The sequence below is a fragment of the Martes martes genome, assembly GCF_963455335.1.
Source record: "Martes martes genome assembly, chromosome: 5".
Taxonomy (NCBI): domain Eukaryota; kingdom Metazoa; phylum Chordata; class Mammalia; order Carnivora; family Mustelidae; genus Martes; species Martes martes.
The window spans coordinates 92473375-92494403 of NC_137892.1; the positions used below are offsets into that span (position 1 = coordinate 92473375).

The 21029-nt window shown below is 36.2% G+C and overlaps 1 protein-coding gene and 1 pseudogene across 2 annotated transcripts in view; one reads left to right on the forward strand and one right to left on the reverse strand.

Moving 5' to 3' along the window:
* SMAD5 (SMAD family member 5) overlaps positions 1-21029 on the reverse strand; it is a 52275-nt gene that overhangs the window by 5076 nt on the left and 26170 nt on the right. The window contains exons 3-5 of the mRNA XM_080803885.1: positions 18889-19140; positions 14909-15028; positions 747-968 (exon numbers count right to left, since the gene is read on the reverse strand). Of these exons, the coding sequence (XP_080660011.1) occupies positions 747-968; positions 14909-15028; positions 18889-19140 (594 nt within the window). The remainder of the gene's footprint in view (positions 1-746; positions 969-14908; positions 15029-18888; positions 19141-21029) is intronic.
* LOC308342625 (large ribosomal subunit protein eL33-like) lies at positions 13010-13349 on the forward strand (annotated as a pseudogene). Its single transcript has one exon. The product of its transcript is annotated as a large ribosomal subunit protein eL33-like (transcript).

The window sequence follows — 21029 nt, forward strand, 5'->3', positions numbered from 1 at the left end:
CTTTTGTTCTATCTAACCTGGACTAAGACTTTCTCAAATCCAGGAAACAAAACAGAGCTAGAGGCAAAAACTAAACTTACAAGACAGGCAATACACTCTACCTGGGAAAGGTTTCCTTCCTGACCACTTGATACATGAGACTCAGACATTTCACAGAGGTGGGAAAAGTTCCTTGTTTGTTGTGGCAACTGTCTTGTGGGATGAAATGGAAATAAAACCTAGTTACCTGAATTTAAAAGGTAGGAGGGGTGGTGATGAAGCCACTGAAGACTTGCTATCATTCAAACTGGACTTCTTAACTATAACCCAGCTCCTCCAACATAACAGGAGTTGTTACAAGGCACCTCAACTCAAAATACCATAATTAAAAAATTCTAAACCTTCACCAGCATTCATATATTTCACAAATACTTGTCTGTATTTACTATGAGCCAGGCACTGTTCTAGCTGCTGAAAATAATGCTGTGAACAAAGCAAACTTCTGTAAAGCTTATATTCCAGTCAAGAAGGCACTCAAAAAATAAATACAGAAATAGTATGATTTCAGAGACTAAGTACTATGACAATAAGGATAAGGAAAAGAGGACTGATCAGGTCTTGACTTAATACACTCTCAGGCACCTGCAACTTGAGGGCAGAGCCCATGCCTCAGGCTCATGGTATAGACGACTTTACACAACCCACGGTACACAGTGAGCACAACAAATGACTGATTTCAACTGAATGCAGGGAAATGACGAAATTACCTTTTCCAATATGTCGCCTAGTGTTTTCAATTGTTGAATTACGATTAACATTTGACAACAACCCCAAGCAGAATCTACTTTTGTTATTCGAAGGGTCTGTGAATCCATCTACTAACACGCTAGTAGAAGATGCATGAAAAGCCTCCCCAACACGATTGTTTAATTCATAGTAGACAATTGAACACCAATGTTTGGGCTCTTCATAGGCAACAGGCTGAACATCTGTAAACGAACCAGACAGAATAAATGATTAGTGAGTAAATAAGAAACCCAGGATCCTTTGTGTTTCCCTTCAAGTGAACCCAAGCACTCTATGAAAAATACTTTCACATATTTCACTTCAGTCTTGCTGTCCTCTCTGGAGGACAGTCTCTTCACTCAGTAAGTGGTATTGGGAAAAAAGTCTGGATCTTTAAAAAAAAAAGAAAAAGAAAGAAAGAAAACTCAGTAATGCCTTGAATAAGATGATTTTAAAACTTATCTAAATACAAACGTAAGGATGGATATCACATTTATTTTATTTTTTTAAAATTTTTTATTATTAGAGTTGACATACAATAGCATAATGGTTTCAAGTGTACAACAATAGTGACTAGATATTCCTATATCTTACTCAGTGCTCACCATGATAAACATAGTTGCCATCTGTCACCGAACAACATTGTACAATATTATTATATTATTATTCCCTATGCTGTACTTTCCATCTCCATAACTTACTTCATGTGTTAACTGGAATTTTGTACCTTTTAATCCTCTTCTCCTATTTTGTACTCTACCCCCTCGAGTAAACATCAGTTTGTTCTATGTATTTATGAGTCTGTTTCTGATTTTTTATTTGTTCATTTGCTTGGTTTTTTAGATTCTACATATGTGTGAAATCACATGGTATTTGTCTTTCTGTGTCTGACTTCATTTAGCATAATACCCTCTAGGTCCAACCATCTTCTGTAAAATGGCAAGAGCTCATTCATTTTTATAGTTGAGTTGTATTCCATTGTGTATGTATCTCCTTTATTTGCTTATCTATCGAGGGACACTCAGGTTACTCCCATATCTTGACTATTGTATATAATGCTACAACAAAACAGGGGTACATTTATCTTTTCAAATTAGTGTTCTCGGAAAAAAAAAAATAGTGTTTCGCTTTCTTTGGGTAAATACCTGGTAGAATTACTGGATAATATGATATTTCTTTTTTTTTTTTAATATTTTATTTATTTATTTGACAGAGCGAGATCACAAGTAGACAGAGAGGCAGGCAGAGATAGAGAGAGAGGAGGAAGCAGGCTCCCTGCCAAGCAGAGAGCCCGATGCGGGACTCGATCCCAGGACCCTGAGATCATGACCTGAGCCGAAGGCAGAGGCTTAACCCACTGAGCCACCCAGGCACCCTGATATTTCTATTTTTAATTTTCTTAGGAATCTGCATAATGTTTTCCACGGTGGCTGCACCAATATATACTCCCACAAACAGTGCACAAGGATTCTTTTCTCTCCATATCCTTGTCAACACTTACTTAAGTCCTTTGATACTAGCCATTCAGACTGGTGTGAGGTGGCATCTTACTGAGATTTGATTTGCATTTCCCTGATGATTAGTGATGCTGAACATCTTTTCATGTGTCTGTTGGCTCTCTGTACGTCTTCTTCAGAAAAATGTCTATTCAGCTTCTCTGCCTATTTTTCTAATCTAATTTTTATTTGATGTTGGTTTTGGGTTTTTTTGAGTTGTGCAAGTTCTTTATTTATTTTGGATATTACCCCTTATATCAGATATATCATTTATAAATATATTCTCACATCCAGCAGACTGTGTTTTCCTTTTGTTGAAGGTTTCTGTAACTGTTACAAAGCTTTTTATTTTGGTGTAGTCCTAATAGTTAACTTTTGTCTTTGTTTTCCTTGCCTGAGGAGACATATCCCATAAATATGTTGCTAGGCTGATGTCCAAGTGATAACTGCCCTGTTTTTTTAAGAAGTTTCATGGTTTCAGGTCTCACATTTAGGTCCTTAGTCTGAGTTTATTTGGTGGATGGTTTAAGAAAGTGGTCCAGTTTCGTTTTTCATATGTAGCTGCCCAGTTTTCCCAACACCACTTACTGAAGAGACTGTCTTTTCCCTATTGTATATTCTTTCCTCTTCCGTCACAGATTAACTGACCATATAAGCATGAGCTTATTTCTGGGCTCTCTATCCTGTTCAAATGACCTAAAGTTGACCCTGCAACTTTACTGATTTCATTTCTTAGTTCTACTAGTTTTTTTGGTGAAGTCTTCAGGATTTTATACACACACCCCCCACATAATTTGCAAATGACAGTTTTACTTCTTCCTTTCCAGTATGGGTGGCTTTTCTTTCTTTTTCTCGTCTGACTGCGGCAGTTAGGTCTTCTAGTACTATGCCGAATACAAGTAAGTGGCAAAAATGGACATCCTTATCTTGTTCCTCATCTTAAAACTTCCAGCTTTTCACCAATGAGAATGATGTTAGTTGTGGGTTTGTCCTATATCATCTTTACTATATTGAGGTATGTTTCCTCTAAATCCACTTTGTTGCATTTCCGTCATAAACAGATAATGATTTCTGTCAAATGCTTCTGCATCTACTAAGTCAATTATATGGTTTTTATCCTTCATATGTTACGAATGTATTGTAACACATTGGTTGCTTTAAAGATACTAAACCACCCTTATACCTGTGGAATAAATTCCACTTGACTGTGGTGAATGATCCTTTTAATTTACTGTTCAATTTGGTTTAATTTTTTGTTTAGCATTTGTGCATCTCAGTTCATCAGGGATATTGGTTCATAGTTCTCTTTTTTTCTGGTGTCTTAGTCTGGTTTTGGTGTAAGGGAAAGTTTGGCCTTGTTGAATTAATCTGGAAGCTTTCCTTCCTCTTTCACTTTTGTAACAGTTTGAGAATAGGTATTACCTCTTCTTTAAATGTTTGACAGAATTCACCTCCGAAGCCATCTGGCCCTGAGCTTTTGTTTGTTAGAAGAGTTTTTTGATTACTGATTCAATTTCATTACTAGTAATCAGTTTGTTCAGATTTTTCTACTTCCTCCTGATTTAGTTTTGGAAACATGTCATTTACATGTTTCTAGGAATTTAGCTATTTCTTCTAGGTTGTCCAATTTGTTGGCACACCATTTTTCACAGTAGTCTCTCATATTCCTTTGTATTTCTGTGGTTTCAGCTATTACTTCTCTCTTGTTTCTGATTTTATTTATTTGGGCCTTTTCTCTTTTTTTCTTGATGAGTCCAAGGGTTTGTCAATGTTGCTTATCTTTTCAAAGAACCAACTCTTGGTTTCAATGATATTTTCAATTGTGTTTTAAGTCTATATTTCATTTATTTTCACTCTGATCTTTATTATTTCCTTCCTTCTACTAACGTTGAGCTTTGTTTCTTCTTTTACTAGATCTTTTAGGTGTAAGGTTAGACGGTTTATTTCAGATTTTTCTTGTTTCTTAAAGTAGGCCTGCACTACTATAAACTTCCCTCTTAGAACTGCTTATGCTGAGTCCCAAAGTTTTTCAACAGGTGTGTTTTAACATTTTAAATTGTTTTCCTAGCACAATCTAATCAAGATTTATATTTATAAAACAAGCCTGTCTGCATCAGCAACCTGAAAGATTTATATATGAATATTTGTAAAATTACTCTAAACAAAAATATGAACTAAAAAAAATAAGTGAGGCTCTTAGCAAGCTAGGAATAGAAGGTAACTTCTACAATTTGATAAAGAACATTTACAGGAAACTTATACCTAACTTCATACTTAATGGTGAGGAACTAGAAGACTTCCTGCCAAGATCAGTAACAGGATATTCTCACCACTCCTTTTCTAACACTGCACTAGAAGTCCTAGCTAATATAGTAAGAGAAAGGGTAATAAAAGGTATACAAATTGGAGAGGAATAAGTAAAATCATCTTTGTTCACATATGATATGACTGTCTACCTAGAAAACCTGAAAAAACAAAAAAGACAAAAAAAACCCTCCTGGAACTAATTAAGCTATTATAGCAAGATCACAAGATGCAAGGTTAATACACAAAAGTGAATCACTTTGCTATATACCAACAATGAACATGTGAAATTTGAAATTAAAAATTCATCACCACTTATATTAGCATTCAAAACAAGAAATACTTAGGTAAAAATCAAAATAGGTACAAGATCTAGATGAAGAAACTATAAAACCCCAAAGACAAACATCAAAGAGGAACTAAATAAATACACAGCCCACATTCATGAAAAAGACGCCTTAATATTGCCAAGAAGTCAGTTCTTCCCAATATGATCTATAGATAACCAATGCAATCCCAATCAAAATCCCAGCAAATCATTTTGTGGATATCAACAAACCAATCCTAAAGTTTATTTGAGGCAACAAAAGATCCAGAACACCCAATACGATACTGAAGAAGAAAAAAATCAGAAGCCTGATGCTATTCAACTTACATAAAGCTACAGTTATCAAGACAGTATGGTACTGGCAAAAAGAATACACAAACAGATCAAAGGAACAGAAGAGAGAGCAGTTAACTGTTAACAGTTAACTGATTTCTGATGAAGGAACAAAAGGCAATAATGGAGAAAAGACAATCTTCTCAAAAAATACTACAACAACAGATATTCACATGCAAAAAAATTAATCTACACACAGACATTAATCTGCACACAGACATCACATCCTCACAAAAGTTACCTCAAGGCTGGTCACAGACCTAAATGTACAATACAGAACTATAAGAGTTCTAGAAGGTAACATAGCAGAAAATCTGGATGGCCCAGAAATATGGTAATGACAACACCAAGGCATGAAACATGATAGAACTGCTAGGCCAGATTTTACTAAAAATTAAAACTTCTGCTCTGGAAAAGACACTATCAACAGAATAAGAAGACAAGCCATAGACTAGGAGAAAATATGTGCGAAAGACATACCTGGTAAAGGACTATTATCCAAAATATACAAAGAACTCTTAAAATTCAAGAAAATAAGTAACCCAATTTAAAAAATGGGTCAAAGAAAGAACCAGCCACCTCATCAAAGAAGATATATGCATAAGAAATAAGCATATAAAAACATACTCAGCATGTGTCATCAGTAAATGCAAATTAAGATAGCAATAAAATACCATGATACACCCGTAAGAATGGCCAAAATCCAAAACAGTGACAACATCAAAAGATGGAGAGGATGTGGAGCAACAGGAATTCGCATGCACTGCTAGTGGAATATAAAATGGTATAGCCACTCTGGAAGACAGTTTGGTGGTTTCTTACAAAACTAAACATACTCTCACCATACAATCCACAGACACGCTCCTCAGTACTTACACAAAGGAGCTAAAAACTTATGTCCACAGAAAAACCTACAAACAGATGTTTATAGCAGCTTTATCCGTGATTGCCAAAACTTGAAAGCAACCAAGATGTCCTTTTGCAGGTGAATGGATAAACTGTGGTAATTTCCAGATGATGGAATATTACTCAGCTCTACAACGAAATGAGCTAGCAAGGCATGAAAAGGGATGAGAGAACTTAAAATGCATGTTACTAAGTGAAAGAAACCAATCTGACAGGCTACATACTGTATGATTCTAACTAAATGACATCCTGGAAAAGGTAAAACTATGGAGACAGTAAAAACATCAGTGGTTGCAGGTCAGAAGGAGTGAGAAATGAACAGGCAGAGCGCAGAGGATTGTTACAGCAGTAAAACTATTCTGTATACTGTAGATATATTTCTGTATGTTACCAGTACGATAGTAGTACATTCCTCTCATTATTCATTTGTTACAATCCACAAAACATACAACAGCAAAAACGAACCCTAATGTAAACCATCGATTTCAGGTGATGCGTGAAGATAGCTAAGTCTGTAAAAACGTACCAATCCAAGGGCACCTGGCTGGCTCAGTGGGTTAAAGCCTCTGCCTTCGGCTCAGGTCGTGACCCCAGGGTCCTGGGATCAAGCCCCACATCGGGCTCTCTGCTCAGCAGGGAGCCTGCTTCCCTTCCTCTCTCTCTGCCTGCCTCTGCCTACCTATGATCTGTCTGTCAAATAAATAAATAAAATCTTTAAAAAAACAAACAAAAAAAAAGTACCACTCCAGTTTAGGGTTTTGGTAGCTGGTAAGGCTGTGCATGTGTAGAGGCAGGGGGTGTGTGGGAACTCGCTCTACTTTCCACTCTTACTTGCTGTGAACCTAAAACTCATGTGAAAAATAAAGTCTGTTTTATTTTTTTTTAAGATTTTATTTATTAATCAGATAGAGATCACAAGTAGGCAGAGAGGCAGGCGGAGGGGGTGGGGAGCAGGCTCCCTGCTGAGCAGAGAGCCCGATGCGGGGCTCAATCCCAGGATGTTGGGATCATGACCTGAGCCAAAAACAGAGGCTTTAACCCACTGAGCCACCCAGGTGCCCCATAAAGTCTGTTTAAAAAAAAAAAACTAAAAGTGGGGCGCCTAGGTGGCTCAGTGGGTTAAGCCTCTGCCTTCGGCTCAGGTCATGATCTCAGGGTCCTAGGATCGAGTCCCACATGGGGCTCTCTGCTCAGCAGGGAGCCTGCTTCCTCCTCTCTCTCTGCCTGCCTCTCTGCCTACTTGTGATCTCTCTCTCTGTTAGATAAAGAAATAAAAATAAAAATAAAAATCTTAAAGAAAAAAAAACTAAAAGAAAAAAAAAACACAACTAAGTGAGCATGAACTTTGGATAAAAGCTGGTATACAATCTAATGTTAAATGCCAGAACTGCCTATGGAGACAGATATATATACAAAATAAATTACCGGCCAAACTCTTATTACTGTAGAAGTCAACAATTCATAATGGATGTAACGCATGGGAGGGACACATGTAAATTTTTCACCCAGTGCTGGTGGATTATCTTTCTTGGGGCTGAAATCAGAAAGAGAAGTCAAGAACTCTCAAATTCCCTTTCAAAAAAGGCACAAATTAAAAATACCCAAAAAACCCTTAAGAGTGGCTATGTGGCCTAGCTAGGCAATACAAAATAACTGGTTAACTTTTAAGACTCAGTTTTGATTACTGAATTGCAAAGAATTCAGATGAGGAGGAAGAGAAAAAAATAAACCAATGTGGACCCATAAAGAGAAGTCCTAAGGGCTCAGAATATGAAGAAGTTCATATAAAAGATAGAACAGGGAGGGGCCCACAACCAAAGACACATACAAATGAGTTGTAAGCAGTTATAAGAATAGTGTCAGGAAAGCTAGAGCCAAAAATGAACAGAAGCTTGCAAAGAAAAAATTGCTAAGCAAAACTAAAAAGACAATTTTGGTTCAGAGAAAAGAAAAAGAAGAGCTCTGCTCAAGGCAAAGGACATATTGGCAACTGGCAATTCAAGGCGCTGCAGTTTAACTCTGATGTCCCTTCTGCCACCTCTGTCAAAATAAAACAGAGAGAAAAAACATGAAATAGGACTGAAATGACAGGAAACTTTGGTGAAAAAAGACATCAACGAGGGCAAGATGACTTGAGTGCCAAGTCCCCCCTAAGGGGACTCAGCTGTTTGGCTGCGACTAATGATAGTGCAAGGATTTTCCAACAGACAACACCATGGAGCTGCACGCTGATCTCTGGACAGCTAGGACAAAGAAGGGAAGGAAGACGACGATGGAGGTAAATCCAGTCCGAAGTCTCAAAAGAAGAATGAGAACACCATTTACTGGTCATCCCCTGATGCACTATGTTATAGCCATTATACATAGTGTCTAAACCAATCAACAATCAATAATTCCTGTGTAAATATTCTGTTCAATGTACAAATGAGAAAGAGAAGTGGAGAGACTTTAAATGCTACCTGAGGCTAAAAAGCGAGTAAGGAGCGGTACAGGAATTCACCTCAGAGACATTCTGCTCTACATGAAGGTAGACTGTATAAATTACAAGAAAATTAGTATGATATAAGTCCTAGATAAAGGACTATACACCTTGGAAAAGCAAAGACAGTATTCAAGAAATTAAATTACAAGAAAATTAGTATGATATAAGTCCTAGATAAAGGACTATACACCTTGGAAAAGCAAAGACAGTATTCACACATTAACAAGACTACTAGGGAGGGCTGAAATTTAACTGTTCTTAGAAATGTGGGGTTCCCAGAAAAACAAAGTGTGACATACACTCACTCCTTCAGTATCATCACACACACATACAAAGCACACAAAAACATCATTCTTTTAAGAAATGTATAAAATGGCAGTACCGAACTTCTCCCAAACTTGTTACAAACTAAGAAGATTAAAGTCTCAAAACAAAGTGACTTCAGGGGCACCTGGGTGGCTCAGTTAAGCATCCGCCTTCCATGATCTTGGGGTCCTGGGACTGGCCCCAAATCCGGTTCCCTTCTCAGTGGGGAGTCTGCTTCTCCCTCTCCTTCTGCCCCCCCGCATGCTCTCATGGGCATGTGCTCTCTCTCTCTCAAATGAATAAAATCTTTTTTAAAAAGTGGCTTTAGAACAACAATGAGATACCAATTCACATCCATTAGGATGGCTACTGTATTAAAAAAAGATGGAAATTAACAAGTATTGGCAAGAAGGTAGAGAAATGAGCACTCTAAAGCACGGCTAGTGTTAATGTGTAAATGGTATAGCTGCTGTGGAAAACTGTTTGGCAATTCCTCAAAAAGTTAAACAGAATTACCATAAAATCCAGCAATTCTACTCCCAGGCATAGGATACCAAATGATTTAAAAGGCACAGTACAGCAAATACCTGTACAATAATATTCATGACGGCATTATTCACTCTTCTACCAAAAGGCAGAAACAACCCAAATGTCCACCAACTGATAAATGGGTTAACAAAATGTGGGATATGCATCCAAGAGAACATATTCAATCTTGGAAAGAAATGAAATTCTGATACATGCTATAACATGAATAAACCTTGAAAAGATTAAGCTAACTGAAAAAAGCTAGTCACAAAAGGACAAATATTATATGATTCCACTTAGGCAAATTCCTTGAGACAGAAAGTAGAATGGTGGTTACCAAAGGGCTAAGGGGAGAGGGGTTACTGTTTAATGGGTATAGAGTTCTGTCTGAGATGATGAGAAGTTCTGGAAATGGACAGTGGTGATGCTTTGCATGACACTGTGAATATATGTAATGATACTGAGTTGTTTACTTTACCAACAGAGCCCCCAAAGCAATGAAGCAAAAACCAGCATGAATGAAAGCAGAAATAAATGATCCAACAATAACAGCTGGGGATATCCCAATCTGCAATCTCACATTCTCAACAACTAATACAACAATTAGAAAGCAAATATGCAAGGATACAGAAGACTTGAACACCACCACTATCAACCAACCTGATCTAAATAAAATGCACAGAATTTAGGACACCCTACAGTATCAAAATGTATAGGGTTTTTTGTTTTGTTTTGTTTTCTTTTTTCAAATGCACATGGAATAGTCTCTAAAATAGACCACTGCTGTGCCCAGGGTTGGCAAATCTTTCTTGTCCACCAAATCCAGGAACATATAAAAAGGATTAAATACATGACCAAGTGGGATACAAATATTTTAGGTTTCGTAAGTCACATACTATCTTTGTTACATATTCTTCTTCTTTAACAACTCTTTAATAATCTAAAAACCATTCTTAGATCACAGGCTACACAAAACATACATAAAACAATTCTCAATAAATTTTAAAAAGAACTGGAATCATACAAAGTATGTTCAATGCTTTGTAATCCCACATGGAATCAGATTAGGAATCAACAGAAAAAATGGGGAAATCCCAAAATATATGGAAACTGATTAATGTGTTACTAAATAATCCAAGGGTCAAAGTAAAACATCACAAGGGAACTTGAAAAAAATTTTGAACTAAATAGGGGCACCTGGGTGGCTCAGTGGGTTAAAGCCTCTGCCTTTGGCTCAGGTCATGATCCCAGGGTCCTGGGATCGAGCCCCGCATTGGGCTCTCTGCTCAGCAGGGAGCCTGCTTCCTCCTCTCTCTCTCTGCCTGTCTCTCTGCCTACTTGTGATCTCTGTCAAATAAATAAATAAATAAATAAAATCTTTATAAAAAATTTTTTTTTGAACTAAATAAGCATGAAAACAAAACATACCAAAATTATGGGATGCAACTAAAGGAGTGGTCTTGAACTCCTATGCTAAAAATGTAGAAACACTGAAACCAATAACCAAAGATTTCATCTTAAGAAACTATTAAAAAAAAAAAAAGCAAAAAAAGTAGAGTAAGCAGCATAAAGAAAATAATAGCAAAAAAAAAAAAGCAAAAAAAGGAGAGTAAGCAGCATAAAGAAAATAATAGCAAATGAATTTGGAAATCAATGAAAAAAAGAAACCTGGTTCTTTCAAAAGATCAACAAAATTAACAATCCCTTAGCTAAACCAACCAAGACACAAAATACCAAAACCAGGAATGAAGATATCACCACTAACCCCTAAGGAAATTATAACTATTATAAAATACACTATGAAAAACTTTATGCCAACAAATTAGACAATTTAGACAAAATGGAAAAACTCCTAGCAAGACACAAATTATCAAAGCTGACTCAAGAAAAAACAGAGACTCTGAATAGACTGATCCAACTAAAGAAATTGCATCAGTAATTAAAAATTTCCCCATAAAGAAAAGTCTAAGCCCAAATAGCTTCACTGGTAAATTCTATCAAATATTTAAAAAAGAAATAATACAAATAAGCCCTTCCAAAAACACGAGGGAACACTTCCCAACTCATTCCATGAGATCATTATTAACCTGACACCAATGCTAAATAAAGACATCACAATCCCTGCCTCACAAATATACAAGCAAAAATATTCAATAAAATATCAGTAAATCTAATCTAGAAATGTATTAAAAAGAATTATACACCAAGACCACATGAGAATATCCAGGTATAAAAGCCTGGTTTCATATCAGAAAATAAGTTCATGTAATATACATTAAATAGAAAAAAGAAAAAAACCTCATCTGATCATCTCAACAGATGCAGAAAAAGCTTCTGACAAAATCCAACATCCACTCATGGTAAAAATTCTCAGCAAACTAGGAAGAGAACTAATAGTTTATGGCTAGTCCCTCCAGAACAATGGTAAACAGAAGTAGCGAGAACAGGCATCCTTCTCTTGTTTCCAATTATAGGGGAATAGTAATTCAGTCTTTTACCATTAAGGATGATGATAGCTATAGGTTTTTCATACATGCCCTCTAATAATGAGAGAGAGAGAAAAAAAAAATTAAAGGCATCCAGATTGGATAGCGGGGAGAAAAATATGCTGTTTGTCACTGACACATTCTTATATTTAGAAGATCCTACGGGATCCAGATAGATAAGCACACACACACACAAAAATCCCTACCAGAATTTATAAATGAATTCAGCAAGGTTGCAGGTTACAAGATTAATATATGAAAAACCAATTGTATTTCAATATATTTAATTAAGAAGAAACCAAATTCCATTCACTTCAGAATATATCTATAAAGAGACGCTAAAGTAAAAAAATTTATCTTGAATACTGGAAGATCTAAATAAATGACAGGACATACCACATCTATGCACTGGAAGATGAGGGAAAACCTCCCCCACTGATTTGGATTCAACGTGATCTCTATCACAATCCAAGGAGGGGATTTTGGGGGAGGCAGAAATTAACAAACCGGTACTAAAATAATAGGCAAATGCAAAGAATGCAGAACTGCTAAACAATTTTGAAGAACAAAGTTGGAGGATTAACACTTTTTATTTTCAAAACTTACTATGAAGCTTTAGTATGTATTTTAAGACTATGAAGTACAGACATAAAAATCAATGAATAAATTGAGTCCTGTAATAAACTCTTACATTTATTCCACTGATTTCGGAAAAACATGCCAAGGCAATTCAGTGGAGAAATGGTAGATACTCTTTTCAACAAAACAGTGCTAGAACCAAATGGATGCCTACATGCACAAAGATGAATTTAGATCTCTACCATACAGAAAGCTTAACTCAAAATAAATCACAGACCTAAATGTAAAAGCTAAGGCTACAGAACTTCTATAAGACAAAACAAAATTCTCATGACTTTGGGATAGATAAAGATTTCCCAGATGCACACCAAAAACATGAACAAGGGAAGAAAAAAGTGATAAACTAGACCCTGTCAAAATAAAAAACTTTCAGCTCTTTCTGCCATCTTGCAGCCTATAGAGGCCTGCTGGGAACAGAACTCCTAAACTGACAAATATGTTTGGAAGGCTGTGGTCCAGAGACATTTTTGCTAGCTATAAGTGAGGTCTTCTGAACTAGGAGTGCACAGCTCTTCTTAAAATTGAAGGTGTTTATGCTCAAAATGAAATTGAACTCTTATGGAGGCAAGAGATGTGCTTCTGTGTACAAATCAAAGAACAACACAGTGACTCCTGGTGGCAATCTGTACAAAACCAGTGTAATCTGGGGAAAAGTAACTCGTGCTCATGGAAACAGTAGCCTGGTTTGTGCCAAATTCCCAAGCAACCTTCCTGCTAAAGTCATTTGCCACAGAATCCATGTGATATTGTACCCCTCAAGGATTTCAACTTACTGAAGAGAAAATAAAGTTGTGCAAAAAAAAAAAAAAAAAGGTTGGAAACTTTTGTGTTTCAAAAGACATTAAGAAAATGCAACAACAATCCAGAGTAAACAAAAATATCTGCAAATCATACATCTAATGAAGGACTTCTAACCAGAATATATAAAGAACTCTCACATCTCAAAAGTAAAACAAACAACCCAATTAAAACTGGGCAAGAGATTTAAATATGTCATGAAAAAAAAGATACATGAACGGCTAATAAGTACATAAAAAATGCTCATCATCATCACTGATTACAGAAATGATGGAAAATTAAATGCAAATTAAACAGAAGTACACATTAAAACCACAATGAGACACTACCTCATACCCACTAAAATGGGTACATCCAAAATACTGACAGTAACAAGAATCAAGAGCATGTGGAGATGGGGTGCCTGGGGGGCTAAGTTGGTTAAGCATCTGCCTTAAGCTCAGGTCATGACTCCAGAGTCCTGGGATGCAGCTCAGATCAGGACTCCAGGGTCCTGGGATGGAGCACCTCATTGGACTCCTTCTCCCTCTGCTGCTCCCCCTGCTTGTGCTTTCTCTCTTTCTCAAATAAATAAATTAATCTTTAAAAAATAATTAAGGGGGCGCCTGGGTGGCTCAGTGGGTTAAAGCCTCTTCCTTCGGCTCAGGTCATGATCCCGGGGTCCTGGGATTGAGCCCCACATCGGGCTCTCTGCTCAGCGGAGAGCCTGCTTCCTCCTCTCTCTCTCACTCGCTCTCTCTGCCTGCCTGTCTCCCTACTTGAGATCTCTGTCAAATAAATAAATAAAATCTTTAAAAAAATAAAAAAATAATAAGAGCATGTGGAGAAACTGGAACCCTCATATGTTAGTGGTAAGAATATAAAACAGCACTGCTATTTTGGAGAAATTTGGCAGTTTTTCTTAAATAGTCAAATTCACCATACTGACTCAGAAATTCCAGTCTTAGGTATTTACCCAAGAAAAATAAAAACAAAACCCATACAAAAACTTATATGCAAATGTTCCTTAGAGTAGTAGTCATACTAGCCAAAAACTAGAAATAATTCAAATGTCCACCAACTGGTGAACGGCTAAAAAAATATGGTACATCCATACAATGGAAAACAGTTCAGCAATAAAAAGGAAAAAACTACCGATACATGTTTCAACATGAAAGAACCTTGAAAACATTACGCTAAGTGAAAGAAGCCAGATGCAAACAACTACACATTGTGCAATTCTACTTCCATGAAATATTTTAAAAAGGTAAATCTATATACACAGACAACAGATTAGAGGCTGTCTGGAGCTGAGGACAGGAGCAAGGATAGACTGAAAATGCATACAAGGTTATCTTTTTAAAGGATTATGAAAATGTTCTAAAACTAGATTGTGGTGATGGTACAAAACATTATACATTTACTAAAAGTCACTGAATCATACACATGGATAAATGTTATGGTTTATAAACAATACTTCAATAAAGTTTTTAAAAAGTGGTAAGAAGTTAAAAACAAAATAGCAGTAACAACAAATTATGATGAACATTTCTCTTACCTCTGCTGGATATACTGGGCATAATCTGAGGAATCATATTATTGCTTGTATCCATTGGCTGGGAATTATCTTGACCCATTTGATCATCTGGTGGCATATAGGCAGGAGGAGGAGTATCAGCTAAGAAGAAGAATATGAGAAAAGTTAAAGTACCAAAAGAATTGTTAATATCTTCATCCTGCTTAAATGTATTCTAAAAGCATTAAAAAGTTCCTAAGATTAATAACAGGGTTTGTCAAACAAAAATGTAGGATGCTACCTGAGAAAAGAGAAAAGGAGAAAAGACAGCACACCCATTAGTTACTGAAAACCTGCTAAAGGACCACATGTATTTGGTTCAATCCTGGATCGTAGATCAGTGCTGAAATTCACTAAAATAGAATTCAAGGTCAAGAATTTTGTCTTTACGTGCTTAAACCCATGCTGGGAGGAACTGCAACAACTACAGACCAATCTGAAGGACGCAGATTAACCTAGTTTAAGTGTACCTCTACAGAGACACTTTGAAATTACCAAGATCACATACTGTATGTTGTTAATTAATACCAAAAACTAAAACTATACTCTCCACCTGTATGATCGGACTACCAACATGAACAGCAGGTAGACATTTAATTCTTTTCAATATCCTGAAATGGTTGTCATGCCTTACAAAATGATTAGGTAATTCTTAGGACATCTGAATGTGAACTAGATAATCTGAATTCCAGCCCTCGTAGTTAAAAATCTCTGCAGAAGCTACAGCTCTATTTCTGTCTTTCACTCCAAGGTTTGTACAAGATATATTTTGACACAGAACTGTAATCAAACTGAATCTAGGGCAAAGTATGAAAATTAGTTCTGGCGCAAAAACCTAATAGCACATTAAACAGTTGATACTTAATTCTTAAAAAAATAAAAAACCACATCAACCAATGCAACAAAGAAACCAGAAACAACATACTTACCTATGACTCCACCTGCGACAGTAGGCATTCAAATATTTCTTGACAAAGTGACATAATGATGCATCCATATATGACAGGCCATTAACAAAATCTGGGCACTTTATAAAATCTACTTATGAACTTTCCCCAGGCAAACCAGTTTATCAGTTACCTAATTAAAGATAACTGGGGTGCCTTTTTAACTTTCCAAAGTCTATAATCATATGACAACCAGTAAAGTTAAAAAAGCACAGAGTTAAATTCACAGACCTGTACCCCTGAAGCAAGTAATACACTATATGTTTACCAAAAAAAAAAAAAAAAAAGGCAAAAAGCATAGACTTGAGAGCAGAGAAACCTAGGCCGCAAAGCTCAGGCAAGGTACTTAACTCCTGAAGGGAGTATCAATTTCTTTCTCCACCTGTATAATCGGACTACTATCTCACATGGTTGTTCTGAAGATTAAATTTAATGCAGTATCTTCATCACAGTACCAGTTATACAAAAGGCACTCAATAAATGGTACTTCATATTACAAATTACATGAAAATATTTAAGTCAAACAAGGTTACTTCTTTTGGGGGAGGGTAGAACTTTCATTTTTAATTCCTGGAAATACATAATTTGGGTGTTTGGGCCAATAAATGATCCAATGATACCTAAATACACTTCCAGTTTTCTAGAATACCTACTCCACATCATAGTCTTCAAACACATAGTCTTTTTCTGTCTTCAGGTTTTTGATAACCTGTTAGAACACTGCTTTCACGTATATAGACTCCCTATGAAGCCTTTCAAGTTAACACCATTTGGCTTCACTCTCAGGTTGCAGGGGTAGCCACTTTGCATAGCTAGTTATAAATATATATATATATATTTCTGTAAGTTTACCCATTCATTTCACAAATATTTATTGAAGGTCTGCTATATACCAGGCTCTGATATAGGGACTGGGGATGTAGCAATTAAAAAAAAAAAAAAGGCTAAAATTCCCTTTTTCGTAGAGTTTATAGTCAAGAAAGGGAGAGGAGGAAAGGACAGAATATAAATACAAACAATCTGTTGGGCTGTAATATAGGCTATCAAGAAAAATCAAGCAGTGAGAGAAAGAAGACAGGATGAAAGGAGAAAGTGAATTTTTTCATTGTTCTTAAAGGATCATCTCTCCAAAACTCTGTTTGCTTTTTTTACAATGTTCAATTTATTTCAACTAAAAAAAAAAACAAAAGCATTTCATCCATTTCTCCTACCTCTTGCCTCTGACAACTACCAACCTGTTCTCAATATCTATGATCTGGGTTTCTTGTTTTTGTTTTTTTTTAGATTCGACATATAGGAAAAATTATATGATATTTGTCTTTTCCTGACTTACTTCATTAGCTTAATACCCTCAAGGTCCAGCCATGTTGTCACTAATGACAAGATTTCATTCTTCTTTATGGCTGAATATACCACAATTTTCTTTATCCATTCATCCATTGATGGACACTTAGGTTGCTTCTGTGTCCTATTAGAAATCATGCTGCAATGAACCTGGGACTGCATATGTTCTCAAGTCAGCATTTTTGTTTCCTTCAGATAAGTAACAAAAAATGGAATTACTGGATTACATGGCATTTCTATTTTTAATTTTCTGAGGAAATGCCATACTGTTTTTCCTTTTAAATTCAATTAATCAATATATATTATTGGTTCCAGAGGAAGACGTCAGTGATTCATCAGTCCTATATAATATCCAGTGCTCATTACAGCATGTGCCTTCCTTAATGTCCATCACCCAATTACCCCATTCCGCCAACCCCCTCCCCGCCAGCAACCCGCAGTTTGGGAGATTCCATATTGTTTTTCATAGTGGCTGTACCAATCTGCATTCCCACCAACTGCATGAGGTTTTCCTCTTCTCCACATCCTTGCCAAGGCTTGTTATATCTAGTCTTTCTGATAACAGCTACTCTAATAGGTATAAGGTGATAGATATATACTCATTGTGGTTTCAATTTGTACTTCCCTGACAATTCGTGATGCAAAGCACCTTTTCCTGTACCTGTTGATCATGTGTATGTCTTCTTGGGAAGGCCTATTCAGGTTCTCTGCCCGTTTTTCAGTTAGAATGTTTGTTTTTGTGCTAGTGAGCTACAGGAGTTACGTATTTCCCATATTATCCCCTCATCAGATGTATGATTTTCAAGTATCTTCTCCCATTCAGTAGGCTGCCTTTTCATTTTATTAATGGTTTCCTTTGCAGTGCAGAAATTTTTTTGTTTGATGTAGTCCCATTTGTTTATTTTTTGCTTCTTTTGCTTTTGAGGTCAATTTGAAAAATCAGCACCAAGACCAATGTCAAGGAGCTGCCTGCCTCTTTTGTTCTAGGAGTTTTATGATTTTAGGTCTTATGTTCAAGTCTTTAATCTCTTTTGACTTAATTTTGTGTATAGTGTCAGATAGTGGTCCAGCTTCACTCTTTTGCATGTGGCTGTCCAATTTTCCCAAAATCATTTACTGAAGACTCTCCTTTCCCCGCTGCATATTCTTAGCTCCCTTGTCATAAATTAACTATCCATCTAAGTATGGGTTTATTTCTGGGCTCTCCCTTTTGCTCCACTGACCTGCAGGTCTGTTTTGATGCTAATCCCACACTGTTTTAATTATAGTACCTTTAAAACAGTAAGTTAATTATACTTCAATTTTTTAAAAATTTGTTTGAAAAATTATTATAGCTTTGTAATATAGTTTGAAATCAGGCAATGTGATGCCTCCAGCTTGATTCTTCTTTCTTAAGACTGCATTGGCTATTTTTGAGTCTTTTATGGCTGTATATAAATTTTAAGATTTTTTCTATTGCTGTGAAAAATATGGCCACTTCCGTTTTTAAAAAACATACGGCACAGAGCAAAATAAAATCCAAAACTCTTCTGAAATCACATAATTACCACAGAACACAGAGTCAAAAATAGCCACCTCTTAGTATGTAACAATTCACCAGAGGGCCGGCAGTATAAGAACAACCACTGATTCTCAAGGGTCATTGTTTTAATCAATAAAATAAATTCTTACCTGGGAGCTGAAATGGACTTCCTGGTCCAGAACTTGCTGGGGAATTGGGATATGTACTGCTAGCAGGGGAAGGGGGATAAGGGCTATTTGGAGATAAGGGGAAAGGAGTGTTGTTGGGCTGGTGGAAAGAATCTGGAAACGTTGCATTTTGTGGCATGTGCGGCTCGTTGTGGCTCAGGTTTCTAAACTGAACCAAAAGGCTGTGTTGTGGATTGAATTCATTGTGACGAGGCACTAATACTGGAGGTAAGACTGAAAGACAAAAATCAAAAGTCATCTGTCAGCAAAGACTAAAGCAAATATCCCAAACATATTAAAGGATAGACAGAAAGGATTCGGTAGAATTGTAAACCTATTAAAACAATTTACTTTCAGGAATGGCTGCTTTGTAGAACGTTGAATGTATATTTACATAATAATTAAACCAAAAGCACTCTAAGGATTAAGGCCTGCATAAAGAGCTCTGGAAAACAGAAAATCCAGGAAAGATACCACTCCTGTTATAGGAGAGAAGGCATATTTAAAAACAATCCTAACACGAAGAATTTAATGTAATGAGAGTTCAATAGAGGTGAGCACTTCCATCTAGCAATAATCAAACAAAACGTTTTGGAAAAGATTACATCTGACTGGACATTGAAGAACAGGGGGTGCCAGGTGCACGACAGCAGAGAAGGAGATGGGGAGACAGACACCAGAAGGGGGATAAGAAAGCATATTAACAGTTGGCCTAAGCACTGAACTAGGAGTTGAGATTAGAGTGTGATGCTGAGGTCAGCTATTATGATGCCCCGAGAGCCTCTGTGTTTCCAATTTTGAACATCTCAACTTTCTTAGTTGGAGAGATTTCACATTTTATGTTCTTCAGTCAAGTCTTCCCTAGTGAAAATAGTAACATTTCCTAAGTAGAAGTCTTCCATTCAAAATCAGTTTTCTACACATGATCATAATGAAAACATATCCAACAAAGCCTAAATACTTTAAGAGACCTATTTTTTAAAAGCTTAACTTTATTCAAACATTCACTATCTCTGAAGACCCAAATGACCAATCACAAAGAAACGTCTGACTACCCTCCCCCGTAGGAAATCTAAAGAAACATGATTTCTTTAAACTCTATGGTATGAGTTCATTTCTTATACAACTTTCCCATATCTGTCAAAGTAATTTTACTTCCAAAAATCTCACTTTGACTCTGACATCATTCAGCAGCAACAAAATCAATCTGTCTTTAAGTTAACTAGATCATACTTCCCTGCCTGAAGTAGGGATGTACCTGAGGAATGAGAGGCTCTGTAACTCAGTATTCATACTGTTTTTCGTCTCTTCTCTTTGTACTGAATCAGTGTTGTAATTATGTGGTTAACATCTGATTACAATTATTTCGTTCTACTGTGTATTACCAACTGCTGTTCCCTTTACAGAATGATGGGACAGCTGCCACTGGAGAGTAGGGCATTAGACAATAAGAATTTCTATGTTTAGCTGGCCAGCAAGCTGAAAGACTAAGTGAAATAACTAATGAGAAATTCAACCCAGTAAGAATTCTTCTACTTTTTTTTTTCAAGACAGAGCTAAAATCATGGACTTCTCTCTTGTCTATTATCTGTACACATCACTTTTTAAAGACTATTTTCCTCCAAAATACATAGTTTAAAAAGGCAGATGCTACAAGAGATAACAAACACAGCAATTTCTAAGTCTCCTCCTATACAGCTTCCAGAGACAACAAATTTAAACTACCTCTTCTAACATTTATTTTGTGCACTGCTAAACAATATGCTTATATTGCTATTATTAATTTGCCAAAACATCATCTGCTGGTTTGCTATTGTGGCAAATGAAGTAGCTTTCTTACATTATTCTACCCTACTCCCATTCCCCTCAATAAAGTTACATTAAAAATGTTGGTTAAATCAACACTTGGTGTTTATTATCTGTACAAATATTATTCATTCCTGAGCCAAGTATGTACTATGATTATATTTGTTCTTGAACAGAGCTTTAAGTAAAGCTGATTATTGACTTGTTACTGCATTAGCTTAATCTTAATTACACACCACTAATATTTCCAGAAGTCTAGCAGATTTGTTAAATTCCTATCAATACTATTTTCCAGATGCCACAAATAAGTAATCTAT